Below are 16,384 nucleotides of genomic sequence, written 5' to 3'. Positions count from 1 at the left end.
AGTATAAAATATCTGTTATGTGTTTTTATTGCAAGAGAATCTTAAATGTATTGTCTTGTTTTTATTGTGATAGAAATGAGAAGACGTCAAAGAGTCGAAGACTCAGTAAATCGTCGTAAAGCTTACGAAGAAAGGCTGCAAGACAGTACCCGATACAGGTCATCTCGAGAAGCTGCTGATGAGAGAGGTGAGATTGTAATTGTTGTAAATCACTTCTTCAACAACACTGATTTTATTAAACAAAAATTATGTACAAATAAATCACAGGATGTAATAGCTCCAACTTCACTGGAAATATACAAAACAAGAGAGTTCACCTCTTGGTGAACACTCACAGTTAACTGGAGGAGGGCACTGTGTGTAGATTTAACTGGAAGATACTCAAATACACCCAGTGCTCCGATTGTACTCATATGCCATCAGTTTGTTCACTGAAAAAAACAGTTGTCAGTTGAATAGTAAGTGCAGACAGTCCCACTTTTATGCAGACAGCTAAGTTCATGTGCTTCCAGAGCTTACATCTCTTCATTTTGTTTTGCATATAAAAATGTATCTATTGATGATTATCAATATCACAATACAAACTGCACTGTAACAGGGCTTGATACAATTAGATGATTTTAATGAAATAATAGGAGACTTCTTACAAAATTTTTCCATGGGCTGGATCACAGTTCACATGCACATGGTCATAACTTCCCTTCTCTCCACTTTCTGCACTCAATGGTGCATCTAAGATGTCCAAACATCACTCCTTTACTTATGAGTGTGGTGGTGATCATTAACACACAAACAGAAATGCCTGTTTCCTGTTTGGATCTCTGTCTCTGCTGCTCTTTTTTGTAACCCTAACTTATTTTCTAATTGGTGTGTGCATATGCTGCCCTATTCCTCCTGCTTTAATCTCTGAATTCCTAAACTCCTAACGTTTCCATTTCCATTGATATCTTCCTTGTGTCCTCTCTTGCTGTTCGATACTGTTTCCACAATTAGGTTAATCGATACAAAGTGACCAGAGTGTTGGTCTGCCCGCAAGGGCCAATCACAATGTCTCCCTCACCTATACCTTTTGAATTCCTGTTGATAAAATCACCTTTAGTTTTAAGATCAAATTTAACCTGTTCTTTCCCTTTATATTTCAGAGCAAATGAACTTGGTTTTACCACAACCTCTTGTGACTAAAGTTAAATAAACTTCTTTAATCTGTTTGCGTGTACTGTTATGAATATCTTATTTGTTAATTGGCCTTCTACATTTGGTCCATTAGTCATTACAACATGAAAATGTCCTCTCCATGGGCTTTCTAACTGTACTGACCATCCTGTTTTCACATTTTCCTCTTTTAATAATACCTTGTCTCCTTCCTTGAATTCCTTTTGGTTTTGAGTTTGACCATAATAGTCCTTATACATCTTATATTACTTATTAAAACTCCATGCCATATGATACATCTGATGTATCCTTTCCTTTATTTCTGTTACATAATCATTGTAGTTGTATTGTACTTAGGCCATATTGCACCGTAGGATACAAAAACTGTTGCATATTCTCCTGAAAAATAATTCAAATGGAGTGAACCCAGTTGATGAATGTAGTTTGGTGTTATAAACGAAAGTGGTAAAATGCATCCATTTATGCCAGTTTTCTTGCTTCATTCTCACATAAAGGCATAGATATTCTGTTAGTGTTCAATGCATCATTTTAAGTCACTTAGGAAGTTTGCTTCTTGGTCACTTATTAATATCCACAGTATTCCCTAATTACAAATTATTCTCTGTGCTAAGACTCACCTCTTGCATAAGTCTGCCTGAAATTCCTTCATATGGGACATCTAACTCTACCTTCATTACATGAAACTTGCGTTACTTCCCCCCTCCCCTGTGCACTCACCCTCCCTCCCACACCCACACACACACACACACACACACACACACACACACAATGTATCCTCAGCGTTAATGTTGTGGCTCCATCGTGCTTCTCTCTTACTTTCATCATGATCTCTCTAAGTTTTATTCTTTCATTGGCATTACTGGCCACAGTATCATTCAATGCTGATTCCTTTATTATGCTAACCTGAGCAGCACTGTCTGCTATGAAACTTGATGTTCCAGCACTTCCCTGGGTGCATCTTATATTTACAAAATTATTCCTGTCCTTACAGTCTACTGAGTATAACTTTACTGTGTTGGTGTACTGTATACTCATGGCATTCTTTCATTTCCTGGTTTCTGAGTCGTCATACTCGCTAGTCTAGCATCAGCATGTCACTGTTAGGATGTGTGTCCTATTTCTTTACAAACATAGCATATCACAAGTCATGCCTGATCACCCAGTCCTGGATAACCTTGAAGATTGCATCGATGACACATTTTCAGTCACAGGCTTCCAGTTTCCCTGTGATGACCTCTGCATAGTGTTTCCTCTATCCTTCTTGGTGATGGTGAGGATGGGGTGCCCATTTTTATGCTACATTACAACTCAGCTGCATGGCATCAGTTTTCCTGACATGTTTCCCCATAGTGCAATCCCTCGAATGATGGCTTTCTCTCTTATACATAAAACAGTAGTCTCTCTGGCAACTGGATTCACTGAACCTTTCTTTATAAGATGTGATTGATACTTCTTGTGTTAATGCTAGATCTACTGCTTGTGCTAACGTGACATCCTCTCCTCCCTCTCTCAGATCAGTCTTAATGCTCTGTATAAACACTGATTGTGCCAGCTTCCCAACTAGAGCATGGCTACCAGGAACATCTGATGCCCTCATCACTTCCTGGAGGGCTTCTCACAATTGGTGTAGCAAATGTGTCAACACAACTTGCCCTTTCAGCCATACTTTCAACCCTTCTCTGTCTACAAGCGAATAATGAGCATGCATGGTAATCTAGAGTCTGTTTTGACTGATAGTTCTCCACTAAAATTCCTTTCAACATCTGTCCAAGTTGTTGTCAAATTGCATACGAGTAGTTTACTTTGAGCTGCACCCCACAATCGATGTTTTAAAAAAATTTTAATAGCACACTATAACTATGACTTGGCATTAGTTCAAGTGCTGGATGTCCACAGCTGTCTAAAAATTCTCTAAGTTCATCTTTATTTCCATCAAAAGCTCTTGAGATTAACTTAAATGAGTCAGGTAAGACATTATGCTGTGTGGGGACCTCACTACCTTTCATATTCAGATTAGGTGGTTTTTCAGCCTTTTTCACAGCTGTAGACCTCATTTCAGTATTATGTTGTGATCCACTCACCGCGTTTCTCATTATGGTGATGGTGCTAAGTTGACATCTCATGCAAGTGAAAGGTTGAAATTTGGCAGTCTGCACACACCTGCCTCTGATTCAGGTGTCGATGTTGTTGTTTCCCCTGAGAAGGCAGCCTGTCTTGTTTACTGCTGTGGACTACTCACTGTGGTCTCATAATCCCTTGAAATGGCATGGTGGGTTCTACTTGACTGCCTCCTCCTCCTCCTCCTCCTCCTCCTCCTCCTCCTCCTCCCCTCCACCCCTCCTACCCTTCACCTCCCTCAACCCCCTCCCCCTCCTCCTCCCCCTCCACCCCTCCTACCATTCGCCTCCCTCAACCCCCTCCCCCTCCTCCCTCCCCCTCCTCCCTCCCCCTCCCTCACCCTGGTCCGCACCCCCCTCCCCCTCACCCCCTCCCAGTCCCCCCTCCCCGTCCCCCCTCCCTGTCCCCCCTCCCTGTCCCCCCTCCCTGTCCCCCCTCCCTGTCCCCCCTCACCCTCCCCCTCACCCTCCCCCCTCACCCTCCCCCCTCACCCTCCCCCCTCACCCTCCCCCCTCACACTCCCCCCTCACACTCCCCCCTCACTCTCCCCCCTCACCCTCACCCCTCACCTTCACTTTCCCCCCTCATCCTCACTCTCCCCCCTCATCCTCACTCTCCCCCCTCATCCTCACTCTCCCCCCTCACCCTCACTCTCCCCCCTCACCCTCACTCTCCCCCCTCACCCTCACTCTCCCCCCTCACCCTCACTCTCCCCCCCTCACCCTCACTCTCCCCCCTCAACCTCACTCTCCCCCCTCACCCTCACCTTCACTCTCCCCCCTCACCCTCACCTTCACTCTCCCCCCTCACCCTCCTGCCTCACCCTCACCCTCACCCTCCTGCCTCACCCTCACCCTCACTCTCCCCCCTCACCCTCCCACCTCACCCTCCCACCTCACCCTCCACCCTCACCCTCCCACCTCACCCTCCCACCTCACCCTCCCACCTCACCCTCCCACCTCACCCTCCCACCTCACCCTCCCACCTCACCCTCCCACCTCACCCTCCACCCTCACCCTCCACCCTCCACCCTCACCCTCACCCTCCACCCTCACCCTCCACCCTCACCCTCCACCCTCACCCCCCCGCCTCACCCTCCACCCTCACCCTCCACCCTCACCCTCACCCTCCACCCTCACCCTCCCGCCTCACCCTCCACCCTCACCCTCCACCCTCACTCTCCCGCCTCACCCTCCCACCTCACTCTCCCGCCTCACCCTCCCACCTCACCCTCCCACCTCACCCTCCCACCTCACCCTCCCGCCTCACCCTCCACCCTCACCCTCCACCCTCACCCTCTACCCTCACCCTCTACCCTCACCCTCCACCCTCACCCTCCACCCTCACCCTCCACCCTCACCCTCTACCCTCACTCTCCACCCTCACTCTCCCACCTCACCCTCCACCCTCACCCTCCCACCTCACCCTCCCGCCTCACCCCTCCACCCTCACCCTCCCGCCTCACCCTCACTCTCACGCCTCACCCTCACCCCCCCTCTCCCCCTCACCCCCCCTCACCCTCCCCTCACCCTCCCCTCACCCTCCCACCTCACCCTCACCCTCCCACCTCACCCTCACCCTCCCACCTCACCCTCCCGCCTCACCCTCCTGCCTCACCCTCCACCCTCACCCTCCACCCTCACCCTCCACCCTCACCCTCCACCCTCACCCTCCACCCTCACCCTCTACCCTCACCCTCTACCCTCACCCTCCACCCTCACCCTCCACCCTCACCCTCCACCCTCACCCTCACCCTCTACCCTCACTCTCCACCCTCACCCTCCCACCTCACCCTCCACCCTCACCCTCCCACCTCACCCTCCCACCTCACCCTCCCACCTCACCCTCCACCCTCACCCTCCCACCTCACCCTCCACCCTCACCCTCCACCCTCATCCTCCACCCTCACCCTCCACCCTCACCCTCCACCCTCACCCTCCACCCTCACCCTCCACCCTCACCCTCCCGCCTCACCCTCCACCCTCACCCTCCCGCCTCACCCTCCCGCCTCACCCTCCCGCCTCACCCTCCCACCTCACCCTCCCACCTCACCCTCCCACCTCACCCTCCCACCTCACCCTCCCACCTCACCCTCCACCCTCACCCTCCACCCTCACCCTCACCCCTCACCCTCTACCCTCACCCTCTACCCTCACCCTCTACCCTCACCCTCTACCCTCACCCTCCACCCTCACCCTCCACCCTCACTCTCCACCCTCACTCTCCACCCTCACCCTCCCACCTCACCCTCCACCCTCACCCTCCCGCCTCACCCTCCACCCTCACCCTCCCGCCTCACCCTCACTCTCACGCCTCACCCTCACCCCCCCTCTCCCCCTCTCCCCCTCACCCCCCCTCTCCCCCCTCACCCTCCCCTCACTCCCACCTCACCCTCACCCTCCCACCTCACCCTCACCCTCCCACCTCACCCTCCCCTCACCCTCCCACCTCACCCTCACCCTCCCACCTCACCCTCACCCTCCCACCTCACCCTCCCACCTCACCCTCCCACCTCACCCTCGCTGCCCCGCCACATCCTCACCCCCCACCTCACCCTCACCCCCCCACCTCACCCTCACCCTCCCTCCTCACCCTCACCCTCACCCCCTCACCCTCCCACCCCTCCTCCTCCCACTCACCCTCCACCCCACACTCCCCCCATCCGTCACCCCCCAACCCCCACCCCTCACCCCTTCCATTATATTAATTCCTTGATGAAATTTGCGATTAAAAATCTGTGTTTGAAACCAACTGGTCAGCTCATTAAATAAATACTAGAAATGATGATAATCTCCACAAGGATTTAAAGTTAGTTACTTTGGCCCAGCAGGGCATCCATTATTCAGGAACACACATTTTCAATAACTTGTCAGCAGCCATAAAAAGTTTAACTACTAACGAAGTTCAGTCGAAGAGGAGCCTAGATGATTCATTGATGGCCAACTCGTCCTACTCCATTGATGGATTTCTAAGTAGACCCAACTGATTTGTACAGGTTACTAATAACATCAAATAATCCAAGCATTAGTACAATCTAACTTCTGTACAAATTCAGTGCAGTAATGTGACCAATGTAAACAAATTTCATAAAACAATTTTTTAATTTGGGGATGTATGGCTACATACAGCCTCAGTGTTTGAAGATTTGTATGTTTTTTGACGAAGTTAATGTTATCAGTTAAATGAAAATATGTTTAAGATTTCTTGTCTTATTCCACATCCTTGAGGACCATTTCACTTTAGATCTGTGTGAGGTACATTAGTCTATTTTCCTTTGTAAATATTTATTGTGTAGTTTTGTTTTCTAACATGGTCTACATCCTGGAAAATCTCCTCACTATGGACCTATTAGAATGATAATTACCGAGTACAAAAAAGTGTATGTGCTATTCATAACTCTCTAGGACTGATAAGAGGGAGGGGGGTGGGAGAGAGAGAGAGAGAGAGAGAGAGAGAGAGAGAGAGAGAGAGAGAGAGAGAGAGAGAGAGAGAGAGAGGAGCACTAGTGGCAGGTGTTAAAAGAGAAGTGTTGCGTATCTGAGAGAGGTTTACTACTGAAATTTTGAGTGAGAACTTTCTGAGAAGAGTTGGACAACATATTACTTCTTCCCAAATACATCTTACAAAATGACCACAATAAGAAAATTCAAGAAATTATAGCTGATAACATTCATTCTTCCCATGTGCCATTTGCGAGTGGAACAGGGAAGAGGGAATCAGTTAGTGGTACCAGAAGTATCCTCTGCCACACACCATTAGGTGGCTCGTGGAGTATGATGTAGATGTAGATAGATATAGATTACCTTAGTTGTGCTGCCTTCTCAGTTGTCGTTCTCTGGGTCCCAAGTCATCTGGGTATCCCTACGAATGAGCTGGCTAACTGTTTGGCTACATAAGCGATTACTCATCCAACATTCGCTATGACATCCCAATTGCAGATTTGCAGGTAGAAATAAGACCTCTCCTCACTCAGAAATGGAACATCTGGTGGTCTATTGCCACTTCTAATAAACTCCACATTATCTAGGAGACTACTGCTGTAATGCACTCCTTCCTCCCTCTGAGAATGGATCCACCATTCACTATTGACTCCACATTGGTCATGCCAGATTAACCCATAATTTTATTTTATGTAATGAGCCAGCCCTATAGTGTGGTTGCAGAGCCTTACAGATAATAGCTCACATCTAGGTGGAATGCCCCCTCCTTGTGGCTCTCCATGTGGAGCAGTCTTATGGATTCTTTGCCTCTATTATTGATGGATGACTCACATACAGTTGAACTTATTCTCAATTTTCATCATGAAAGTGGCTTTTATTTTTGGATATAACGTTTTTAAATGTATGTTCAGGCTAGGGGCAGGGCAGTTGGGATTATGGTTTCTCCTGCCACATGCTGGGTCTGGAGGACACTCGACACTACCTCCTTAGCCAATTGTCTTGGTCATCCCTCTTTTACTCTGTTTCAATTGCTTTTAGATGCAATTGCCCACTTTTTTCTGCCACGCCCCTCTTTTTGTTTTAGGGATAGCACTGTGATTGATTTTGGGTGCTGCTTCCGTCTTTAACACTTCAACTGTAACGATTCAGGGGTGAGACCCCATCACATGCAGAGCCCCAGGTTACACTCACCTGGCCCCACCCACCTCCTGGCCTAATTGTCTCTCTCTCCTTATTGAATTGTCAGTCAAGCTGATATCTTTTACATTTTTAGCCTACTCACTTTCATGAATCTCCCAGCTAGAAGTAATTCTTTACTCTGTAACTTTCATCCTTAGTCAGGTAGGGCGGGGGTCGGATGTGGGTGGAATTTGTCTGGCCGCATTTGGGCCCTTGGAGAGCTCTCATCTGCTGTGACCTACATTCCAGTCTGACCCATATCCTTTTGTTTGTCTTTAAATTATTTCTCATCTCTGGCATATACTGCTTTTGAGGCCTTGGTTTTACCACTCCTACGTACTTTCATAATTCAACCAAATTTTTGGCTGATGTTACTACTCCAGATGAACTCTCTCTTAAGCAAGGGACTGATGACATCACTGTTTAATCCGTTAACTCCCAATCAATCAGTACTGCTGGCAGATACTTTTGAATAAACTGATTTGAGAGAATGATCCAACAGTTGGATATTGTAGGTTAATAACAGTACAATAATTTACATAAACTGAATAACTTAGGTGTTCATTGATCAGCAAGATGGGTATGCATAAACAAAGGATGTTAATTTAAAGATTGATGTTAGTTATTATATAACTGTGAAGAATGATAACTATAAACGTAACTGACAGGTCTTGACAGAATGCTGTAATCTCCTTGTACTATATCTTAAATTAGCATATTTTGTGCAAAAAGCACGGCCATTATGAAAGTTAAAAATGTGTTGTATCTAAAAAAAATCAAGGAGAAGCTTTCAGTTCATGGGATATTCATATGTGGAGCTCTTTCTTTTATCAAAATAAATAGTATACATAATTATTTATTTCTTTGTTTCAGTGCAACCTCTTCATCGAGAAGATTCAGGAGAATCAGCTCGTGCGGTACTTCTGCGTGATGTGGAACCTGTCGATTATGTAGAGACTGTGCCAGCAAGAAGATTTACCCAAGGACGTAATCAGTATTACACCAATGTTGAGTTAGAATCAAATGAAAATAGTGTGCATACACACACTGATGACACGTTACTGTATCAGAATGGCTCTGAAAGTGTTATCGAACCTGCTTTTGGGTACCAGACATCAAGAGATAGACATGGTCTTCCTCCAAGAGGATTATTTGATGATGTTTAATGTTTGTTACCGATATAAAAAGAAATGAACTATTTACTATACAAAGGATAGATGTTATGTATAAAAATATTGTCAATCTGTTGTTATCTACTTGTAGATACTATGATTCTGAAGGAGGTTTGACAGAATGTGAGAGGTGACTTCGGTCATCATTGCAAGTGATATTCACATTCAAAGTAAAGCAAAGCACACATTAACTGTGTGTTGATTCACATATGAAACTGTTATAGTCAATCTCAGCATGGTTTGTAGTCTTACACCGAGTATCATAGGTTGAAAAATTTTGCCTCAGAGAACTTCTACTCAGTTTTGGTCAACAGAATACTCAGTTCAGAATAAGTTATAATTTTTTTTGTAATCACAACAAAATGTGATAATTTAATTCTGACAGTAATGAAAGATGTTACATATTCCTGTATTTGCTGACATTTATTGTGGTTAACTTTTTTGTGTCAGTGATTGTATATTTTCTAATGGACATACTGTGTAATTTCTGTGCTAACTTTACTGTCTAAATGGACGAGGGTGCGCTGAAAAGTAATGCCTCCAATTTTTTTTTTATATGAAAACTCTTAAAGCTTTGTTAGTAAAACAAATATTATTGATATTCTACACCTTTATTCTTCATGTTTACATATTTATTTCTCAGCATAGTCACCCTGGCAATGACCACATTTCTCCCAATGAGAGACCAGTTAGTTTATACCGCCACTGGAGAATGCTTGACTTTGTTGTTGGAGCCGCAACCTCACCTCTGCTTGCAGCACTTCATCACTATTAAAGTGAAGGCCTCGAAGGTATCCTTTAAGTTTTAAAAACAGGTGAAAATCAGATGGGTGTAAGCTGGAACTCTATGGAGAATGATGGATGACAGTGAATCAAAGGCATCAGGTTGTTGCAGATGTCACATTGATTGTGTGTGATCTGGCACTGTCATGCCGAAACATAGGGTGATCCATGTGTGGACGAACACTTTGAATTCAAAACTCGATTACAGCACACTGTTTCTCCTGTACCCACATAGTTAAGTTAGACACCAAAGAAACATAAAGAATAAACATGTAGAATTTTAATAATGTTTGTTTCATTTTTAAAGCTTTAAGAATTTTCACAAATGATTCAGAGGAATCACTTTTTATCAAGCACTCATATTATCACATCATAGTATGCTAAACAGTTCATGTGGACTTGGCCACCAGTGACATTTCACACTTCATGTGTTGTAGTGGAATGTTTGGCACTTCATTCACAGATGAGAAAGAAGTGTGTGCGTGGTGTCCTATATGCAAATATTTTCTGCTATTTTGTTTTAGTCAGAGTAATGTTGTGGTTCCTGTTTACTGTCATTTTGTGAAAGATATAACAGGTTTTGGATATACATGTTGCCTTGCTTTGCAGGAAAAGTTATGAAAGAACTTGTGACCTTTCATTTAATTTGTATAATAATTCTTTAGTAGATAACTAATGTTTTGTTTTTCCATTTGTTTGTGAGCCATGATAAATGCTGTCAAATTTTTTTTGCCCACACTGAGTGATGGTTGGTTAAATGTTGTCAGTGTGAGTGTACTCCATGTGTTGTACATGTGTATTCCATGTGTTGTACTGTTTATGAATAATTTCTGTTCATATACTGTGTCAATCCTGGAGTCCACTTAGCAAAAACCCTACCTCCACATAAAAGAAATTGGACTACTCACATCATTAAGAAACTGCATCCCCATGCTGTTGCAAATTGCAATATGCATTATTACAAACAGCACCTAATATTCAAAACAAACACAATGTGCATTTCATATGGAAATTAAAGTTGGCGGAAGACTCTTAAAGGTGGTTGTTGGCAGTCTGAGTTCCAAAACGTGCCCACGGCAATTTCTCAAGAATGCAGTAAGGTCTGAGCTTTTAGAACTCTGTGAGCAAAGGAGTACATGTTTGCATCCAGTAACCACCAGACATTCTTAATTATCATAATTCTGTTGGAAGACCCCAAGATGTTGTATGGAGAAAAGTCAGTATTTATAGGTTTACATTGTCTGCTAGTTTATTACTAAATTAGTTAAAAGTACTTTCTGTGTGAATACATAATTTGGTAGAATGGTGTGAAATCACTCCCAGTATTGGTGTGTGACAAAGTAAAATGTGAAATTCATGAAAAAGGATAATACTTCACCAACTACTAGTTATTTCGTTAAAAGGAATAAAATCCAATAAGGTAAAGCTATTTACAGTTAACAGTGCGTTACTTTAGTGGGCTTGGTCCTATTGGAGGTGGTAGTCCCTTACTTCACTCTAGCCTTTGAAGTGAGTTAAACCCATTTATAATGGTACGATGTGGACTCTGAACCACTTAGTGGAAATACAATGCCCACTATTTGCTTTGAAGTTACATAAGCAGCAGTGTTCACTGAACTACAATTTAGACATGCATTTGGCAGCTTCTGATTACTTAGACAATGAGTACTTTATTGGTAGACTCTTGTGTATCTCTCACATATATTCATGGAAAAAAACTCTGCTATAATTCTAATGACAGCCCGTGCCTGACCATAGTTTCCACATGAGATATTTATGGAGATGCTGTTTGACCATTAACAATCACATTTTCACTGCAAAAGTATGTGACAATTTGCAAACTGCATTGCTTTAAAAATATATCACTGTTGGCCCAAAATGTTGAAAATTACCCCACTTCGCAACTTAGGTAGCTCCTTTTATATGCAAAACAATGGGAAACATGTAGGGAAGATACAATGTATATAAATGCCACACTAACTCTCAACTCTTATGCTTTTAAAGATGCACACTACTTCATTAAATGTAGGAAGTGGTCATAGTAATGTAATTCAATCATGTACATTATAATTGGTAGCTGAAATACATTGAGAGATAACTCACTTCACATAAGCAATTTTTGCCAGTAACAGTGTGTGCAGAAAAGGTTTGAAAGGTGCATTAGGTAGTAGGATTTAAACAGAAAAGGTCTTTTGGTCCTTAGATGCCATCAACAACAAGTCTTTTCTACTAGGTAAGTTCGTAGCAATAAATAAAAACAGAACCGTCATGGAAAATGTAGCCAAAGACATAAATACTCCTGCTTAGTGTGGCTCACTTTCAATGCACCTGTGCCATGAGAGGAGAGAAACATGTTTTTATCATGTAAATTTAATGTGAGGAGGTGGGGGAAGGAAATGAAAGGGAGGAACTATTGATATAAGCTGCTTCAGGATTTCATGTGGAATCAGTAGCAATGATTGAAAATGTGTGCCAGACTGGGACTCAAATCCAGAATCTCCTGCTTGTTAGGCAGTTGCATTAATCACTGCACCATCCAGATACAGTGCTTATCCCAAATGTGTGAACTGTTTTGACAGACTCCCCAGCCAACTCGCATTCCCATCTAGCTGCACCTATCCACAGTCCCTGTCAATGTCCTCCATGCTTGCCAATTTTAGATTCGTGTCAGAGGTCGAATGAAATGTGCAACTGCACTGAAGATTGTGGATTCATTGTCCATCGAGGCGAATCAGTTACATGAATGTATCCGAAAGAACATTCATATAAATGTGCTTTTATCATCAGCATCTGTCTGTAATACACATACATTCATTACACTACAGGCTATTTTCATGCAAATTACCACATCATTACTGCTCCCTTTACAAACTCATCATGCAGATGCTAAATAATATTAAGTACAAAACATGGAAGGGATGTTATTTCTTTCATGAGACACCACAAAAATGCATGTGGCTAAAGAATACAACGAGAAGTACTACATCATAAAGACTGAATGCAAAATTACAGTGTTAGACAAGTCACAATATGATTTTGGTCTGTAGATAATTTTTTTCATGTATATAATTGTGACGTTCACATGTATAGTACCGCAAAGGAAGAAAGAAGGGCAAAAAAATTACTCTACTTTATATGAACAAGTGCATGTACATAATGTTCCTTGTTAATCCACACAGGAAAATAAAATATTTTTAAAAGTAAATTTAAGTTGTTTTTCCTCTAACTGATTTTCCAAAAGACCACTAAATATGTAAGTGACAAGTGGCTGTTAGCAGTGTGCAAGCCTCTCGATCAACAGTTTAAGTTATTTGCTTCTTGCAAAGTCACAACTTGCATCTTAGTTTCACCTCTTGCTTTATTATGTAGCTTCTCAGGGGACCTTGCGAGGCAGACTGGGCATGGTGTCATTTGTTCCCACCATAGATAAATTGTTGGTGATCATCATGAATCACACATGGCCTCTCCAATGCTTTTTGTAAGCAATATTAACCATTATGTCTTGAAAGTGCTAACATAGCTACAGAATCATTGAACACTTCCCTGAATTGTATGTAATTTTTTTCCATTCATTTCAGGGAAATGTTCGATGATTCCATAGATATGTTAATACTCCCTTGGAACAATGGTTAGCATCACTCACAGTAAGCAATGGAGGTGCGAAATTTGATTCGTAATCGCCACTAATGGTTTTTCAGTAGTGGAAAGTCCTGAGACCATGCCTAGCTGGCCTTGCAAGATCGTCTGAGAAGCTATGCCTTGTAAGATCCCCTGAGAAGCTATAACACTGAACAAGAAGTGAACGTAAGGTAATTTGGTGTGTTGTATTAGTCTTAAAAGTATCTGTACAATATTAGGAATATCAGATATTTAGCCTGGTGTTAGCTGTCAAAAAGGTTACATGTGCCTTGTTAGTATCAGCGATTATATATTTTCTGTAGAAATGGATGAGAACATTTGTATTATATTTTGGTATAAGAACAGAATTGAGTGCAGCAAATTTTTGTAAATGTTAAGTAATGCTTTTGACAACATGATAAAAAGGATGTACTGCTACTCATCATAAAGATGAGCTGCTAAGATGCAGACAGGCACAACGAAAAGCCTGTTACGTGTTATAGTTTTTGGCCAAAGCTGCCTTCAGCAAAGAAAACAAAAACACATTCACACAAGCAAGCACATCACATGTACGCGACTGCTATCACCAGCAGCTCTGATCAGAATCTAAATAATTTTTTTGGTGAGTCTGCTATGAGTAAAACAAGGGTTTACGAGTGAACAAGCATTTTGAAGGAGGTCGTGCAGATGTTGAAGACGAGGAGTGCCCTGGATGCCATGGCATGTAACCAACCAATGCAGTTATGGAAAGAGTGAGAGAGAAGACAATGAACTATTGCCAATTCGTAATTAGAGACATCACTGAGGATGCTGACGTATCAGTAGGCTCATGCCAAGAAATTTTTTTGGGTGGTTTGCTTATGAGACACGTGACAACAAAATTTGTTGCAAAGTTGTTGAATTTCAAACAAAAACAGTCGCAAGTGTTTCTAGGACTAGAAAAAGCTCTGAAATGTGTGAATATTATCTGATGTGTTCTGGGTTCTATTTTGAAGGGAAAAACATTGATATGGGATTAAGAAATGATACCAAATCAGTGAAATATGTCTACAGGTGATGAAACATTGGTTTATGGATATGATATCAAAACTAAAGCTCAGTAGTCACCTTGGAACCATTCTGTATTGTCAAGAATGAAAAAAGCTCGACGTACACAGTCAAACATTCAGATGATTCTCACTCCACTCTTTGATTTTAACAGCATAGTGCGCCCCAAGTTCTTGCCACTCTTTGCTTCTTCATGAATTTTTGGCCAAAGGCAATACTGTGATGATGGCCCAGCCTCTTTATTTGCTAGAAATGACCCCATGTGACTTTACCTTTTTTTAGTAGTAGTAGTAGTAGTAGTAGTAGTAGTAGTAGCGGCAGTTGTTGTTGTTTCAGAAGCATAGATAAGATTAAAAACCAATCACAGAGAGCTAGCACCTATCCCAAAGACAGAATTTCGAAAGTGTTTCTAGGACTAGAAAAAGCTCTGAAATGTGTGAATATTATCTGATGTGTTCTGGGTTCTATTTTGAAGGGAAAAACATTGATATAGCCAAATAAAGAAAATTCTTTCAAAAAATGTTTTCATTATTTTATGAACAGATTTTGTATGTAAATTAGGAGATGGTACTGCTTGTCAGTACAACCTTCAGGAGGTATGGTAGGTGGGTGGGGGGTAAAAGTACACATTTCGTTTTTTGGTTTTACTAAATATTTAAAGAAAAATGTGCAGCGATATTATATCAGTTATATATGCAATATGTAGTTGACATGTTGGTAACAATGTGTAAAAGTTTCATTCTCATTCAATTATTTTTGGAGGAGCAATAGAGTTTTCCTAAAAAATGATTTTGCATACTCTTACCCTATGCTGTGGGGTAAGAGTATGCCGACCTGGATCAAGTGTACTTTTTGTATATTTTTACCCTAGATGAATAAAATATAAAGGAGTACAAATAAATACATGGAAAAACAAATTAGGAACTCTTTATTTTTTAAAATATCACATGAACTAAATTATTTTATAATTATGTCTTACAAGGGGCAGTCAAATGAAAACCAAACACCCACTATGGAATGGTTCCATTCAAAAGTAATCACCAAATGCGTTAAAATATTTATCCCGGTAGGAGAGGTGATCAATTCCTGTTTCGTAAAAGTTGGCCCCTGACAGATCCGTAACCATGCCCATTCTTGCACTTCGTCATCTGGCTAAAATGACAGTACCCAGTGAAAGAAAAACTACAGAAAAGAAAATTTTATTTTATTTCTCTAAGGTAAATAAACATCAATAAAAATGCATAAATATGCTAGAGGGGCTACACATGTCAAAGTACAGATTAAGGGGTAAAAGTTCCTAAATGGTTTCTGGATATCATAAACTTTTACACTGTGAACTTCTACCCTATTAGACCTGCTGCTTACTTTTACACCATTCCAATATTTTCTTTTTTGGCAATCCACAGATTACAGACACACAAAACCAAAGACATAGAGATCAAGGAGGATATTGGAACCACATAGCCGCCAGTTCCGCCATGGTGTTGATCTAAATTTTAAATAGATTTAGGTTCACTCAATCAAAACTATTCAAATTTTACATTGAAAGTGTAAAGAAGTGCCTTATCCCATTTTTTCCAGTTGTAAGTGTCTGACTGCCGCGAGGTTCCAGAACAGAACTGAAGAGGAGACAAACTTCCTAATAACAGTACCTATACTTTGACAGCTGCTACTCCTTTCCATATTTAATGATCCTTTCCCTACAGCCTAGGTTTTCACAGCAAACATATCAGCTCCATCAGGGCCGTCGCTGGGTGGAGAATTGAAAACTGATGCCCCCTCTTTTTTACTACCAATGGTCTCACCCCCTCCACCACCATCACCAACACAACCACCACCACCACCAACAACAAC

General features: G+C 42.5%; 1 protein-coding gene across 1 annotated transcript in view; it reads left to right on the top strand.

Annotated features, from left to right (window-relative positions):
- The window catches only part of LOC126185024 (LMBR1 domain-containing protein 2 homolog), a 125,476-nt gene extending 112,406 nt beyond the window's left edge, over positions 1–13,070 (top strand). The window contains exons 10-11 of the mRNA XM_049927753.1: positions 74–187; positions 8,784–13,070. Of these exons, the coding sequence (XP_049783710.1) occupies positions 74–187; positions 8,784–9,076 (407 nt within the window). The 3' untranslated portion in view covers positions 9,077–13,070. The remainder of the gene's footprint in view (positions 1–73; positions 188–8,783) is intronic.
- Positions 13,071–16,384: the final 3,314 nt, after the last annotated feature.

The sequence above is a fragment of the Schistocerca cancellata genome, chromosome 4, assembly GCF_023864275.1.
Source record: "Schistocerca cancellata isolate TAMUIC-IGC-003103 chromosome 4, iqSchCanc2.1, whole genome shotgun sequence".
Classification (NCBI taxonomy): Eukaryota; Metazoa; Arthropoda; class Insecta; order Orthoptera; family Acrididae; genus Schistocerca; species Schistocerca cancellata.
Note: the sequence above shows the minus strand (reverse complement) of the source record. Positions and strands in the feature narration are given on the sequence as shown.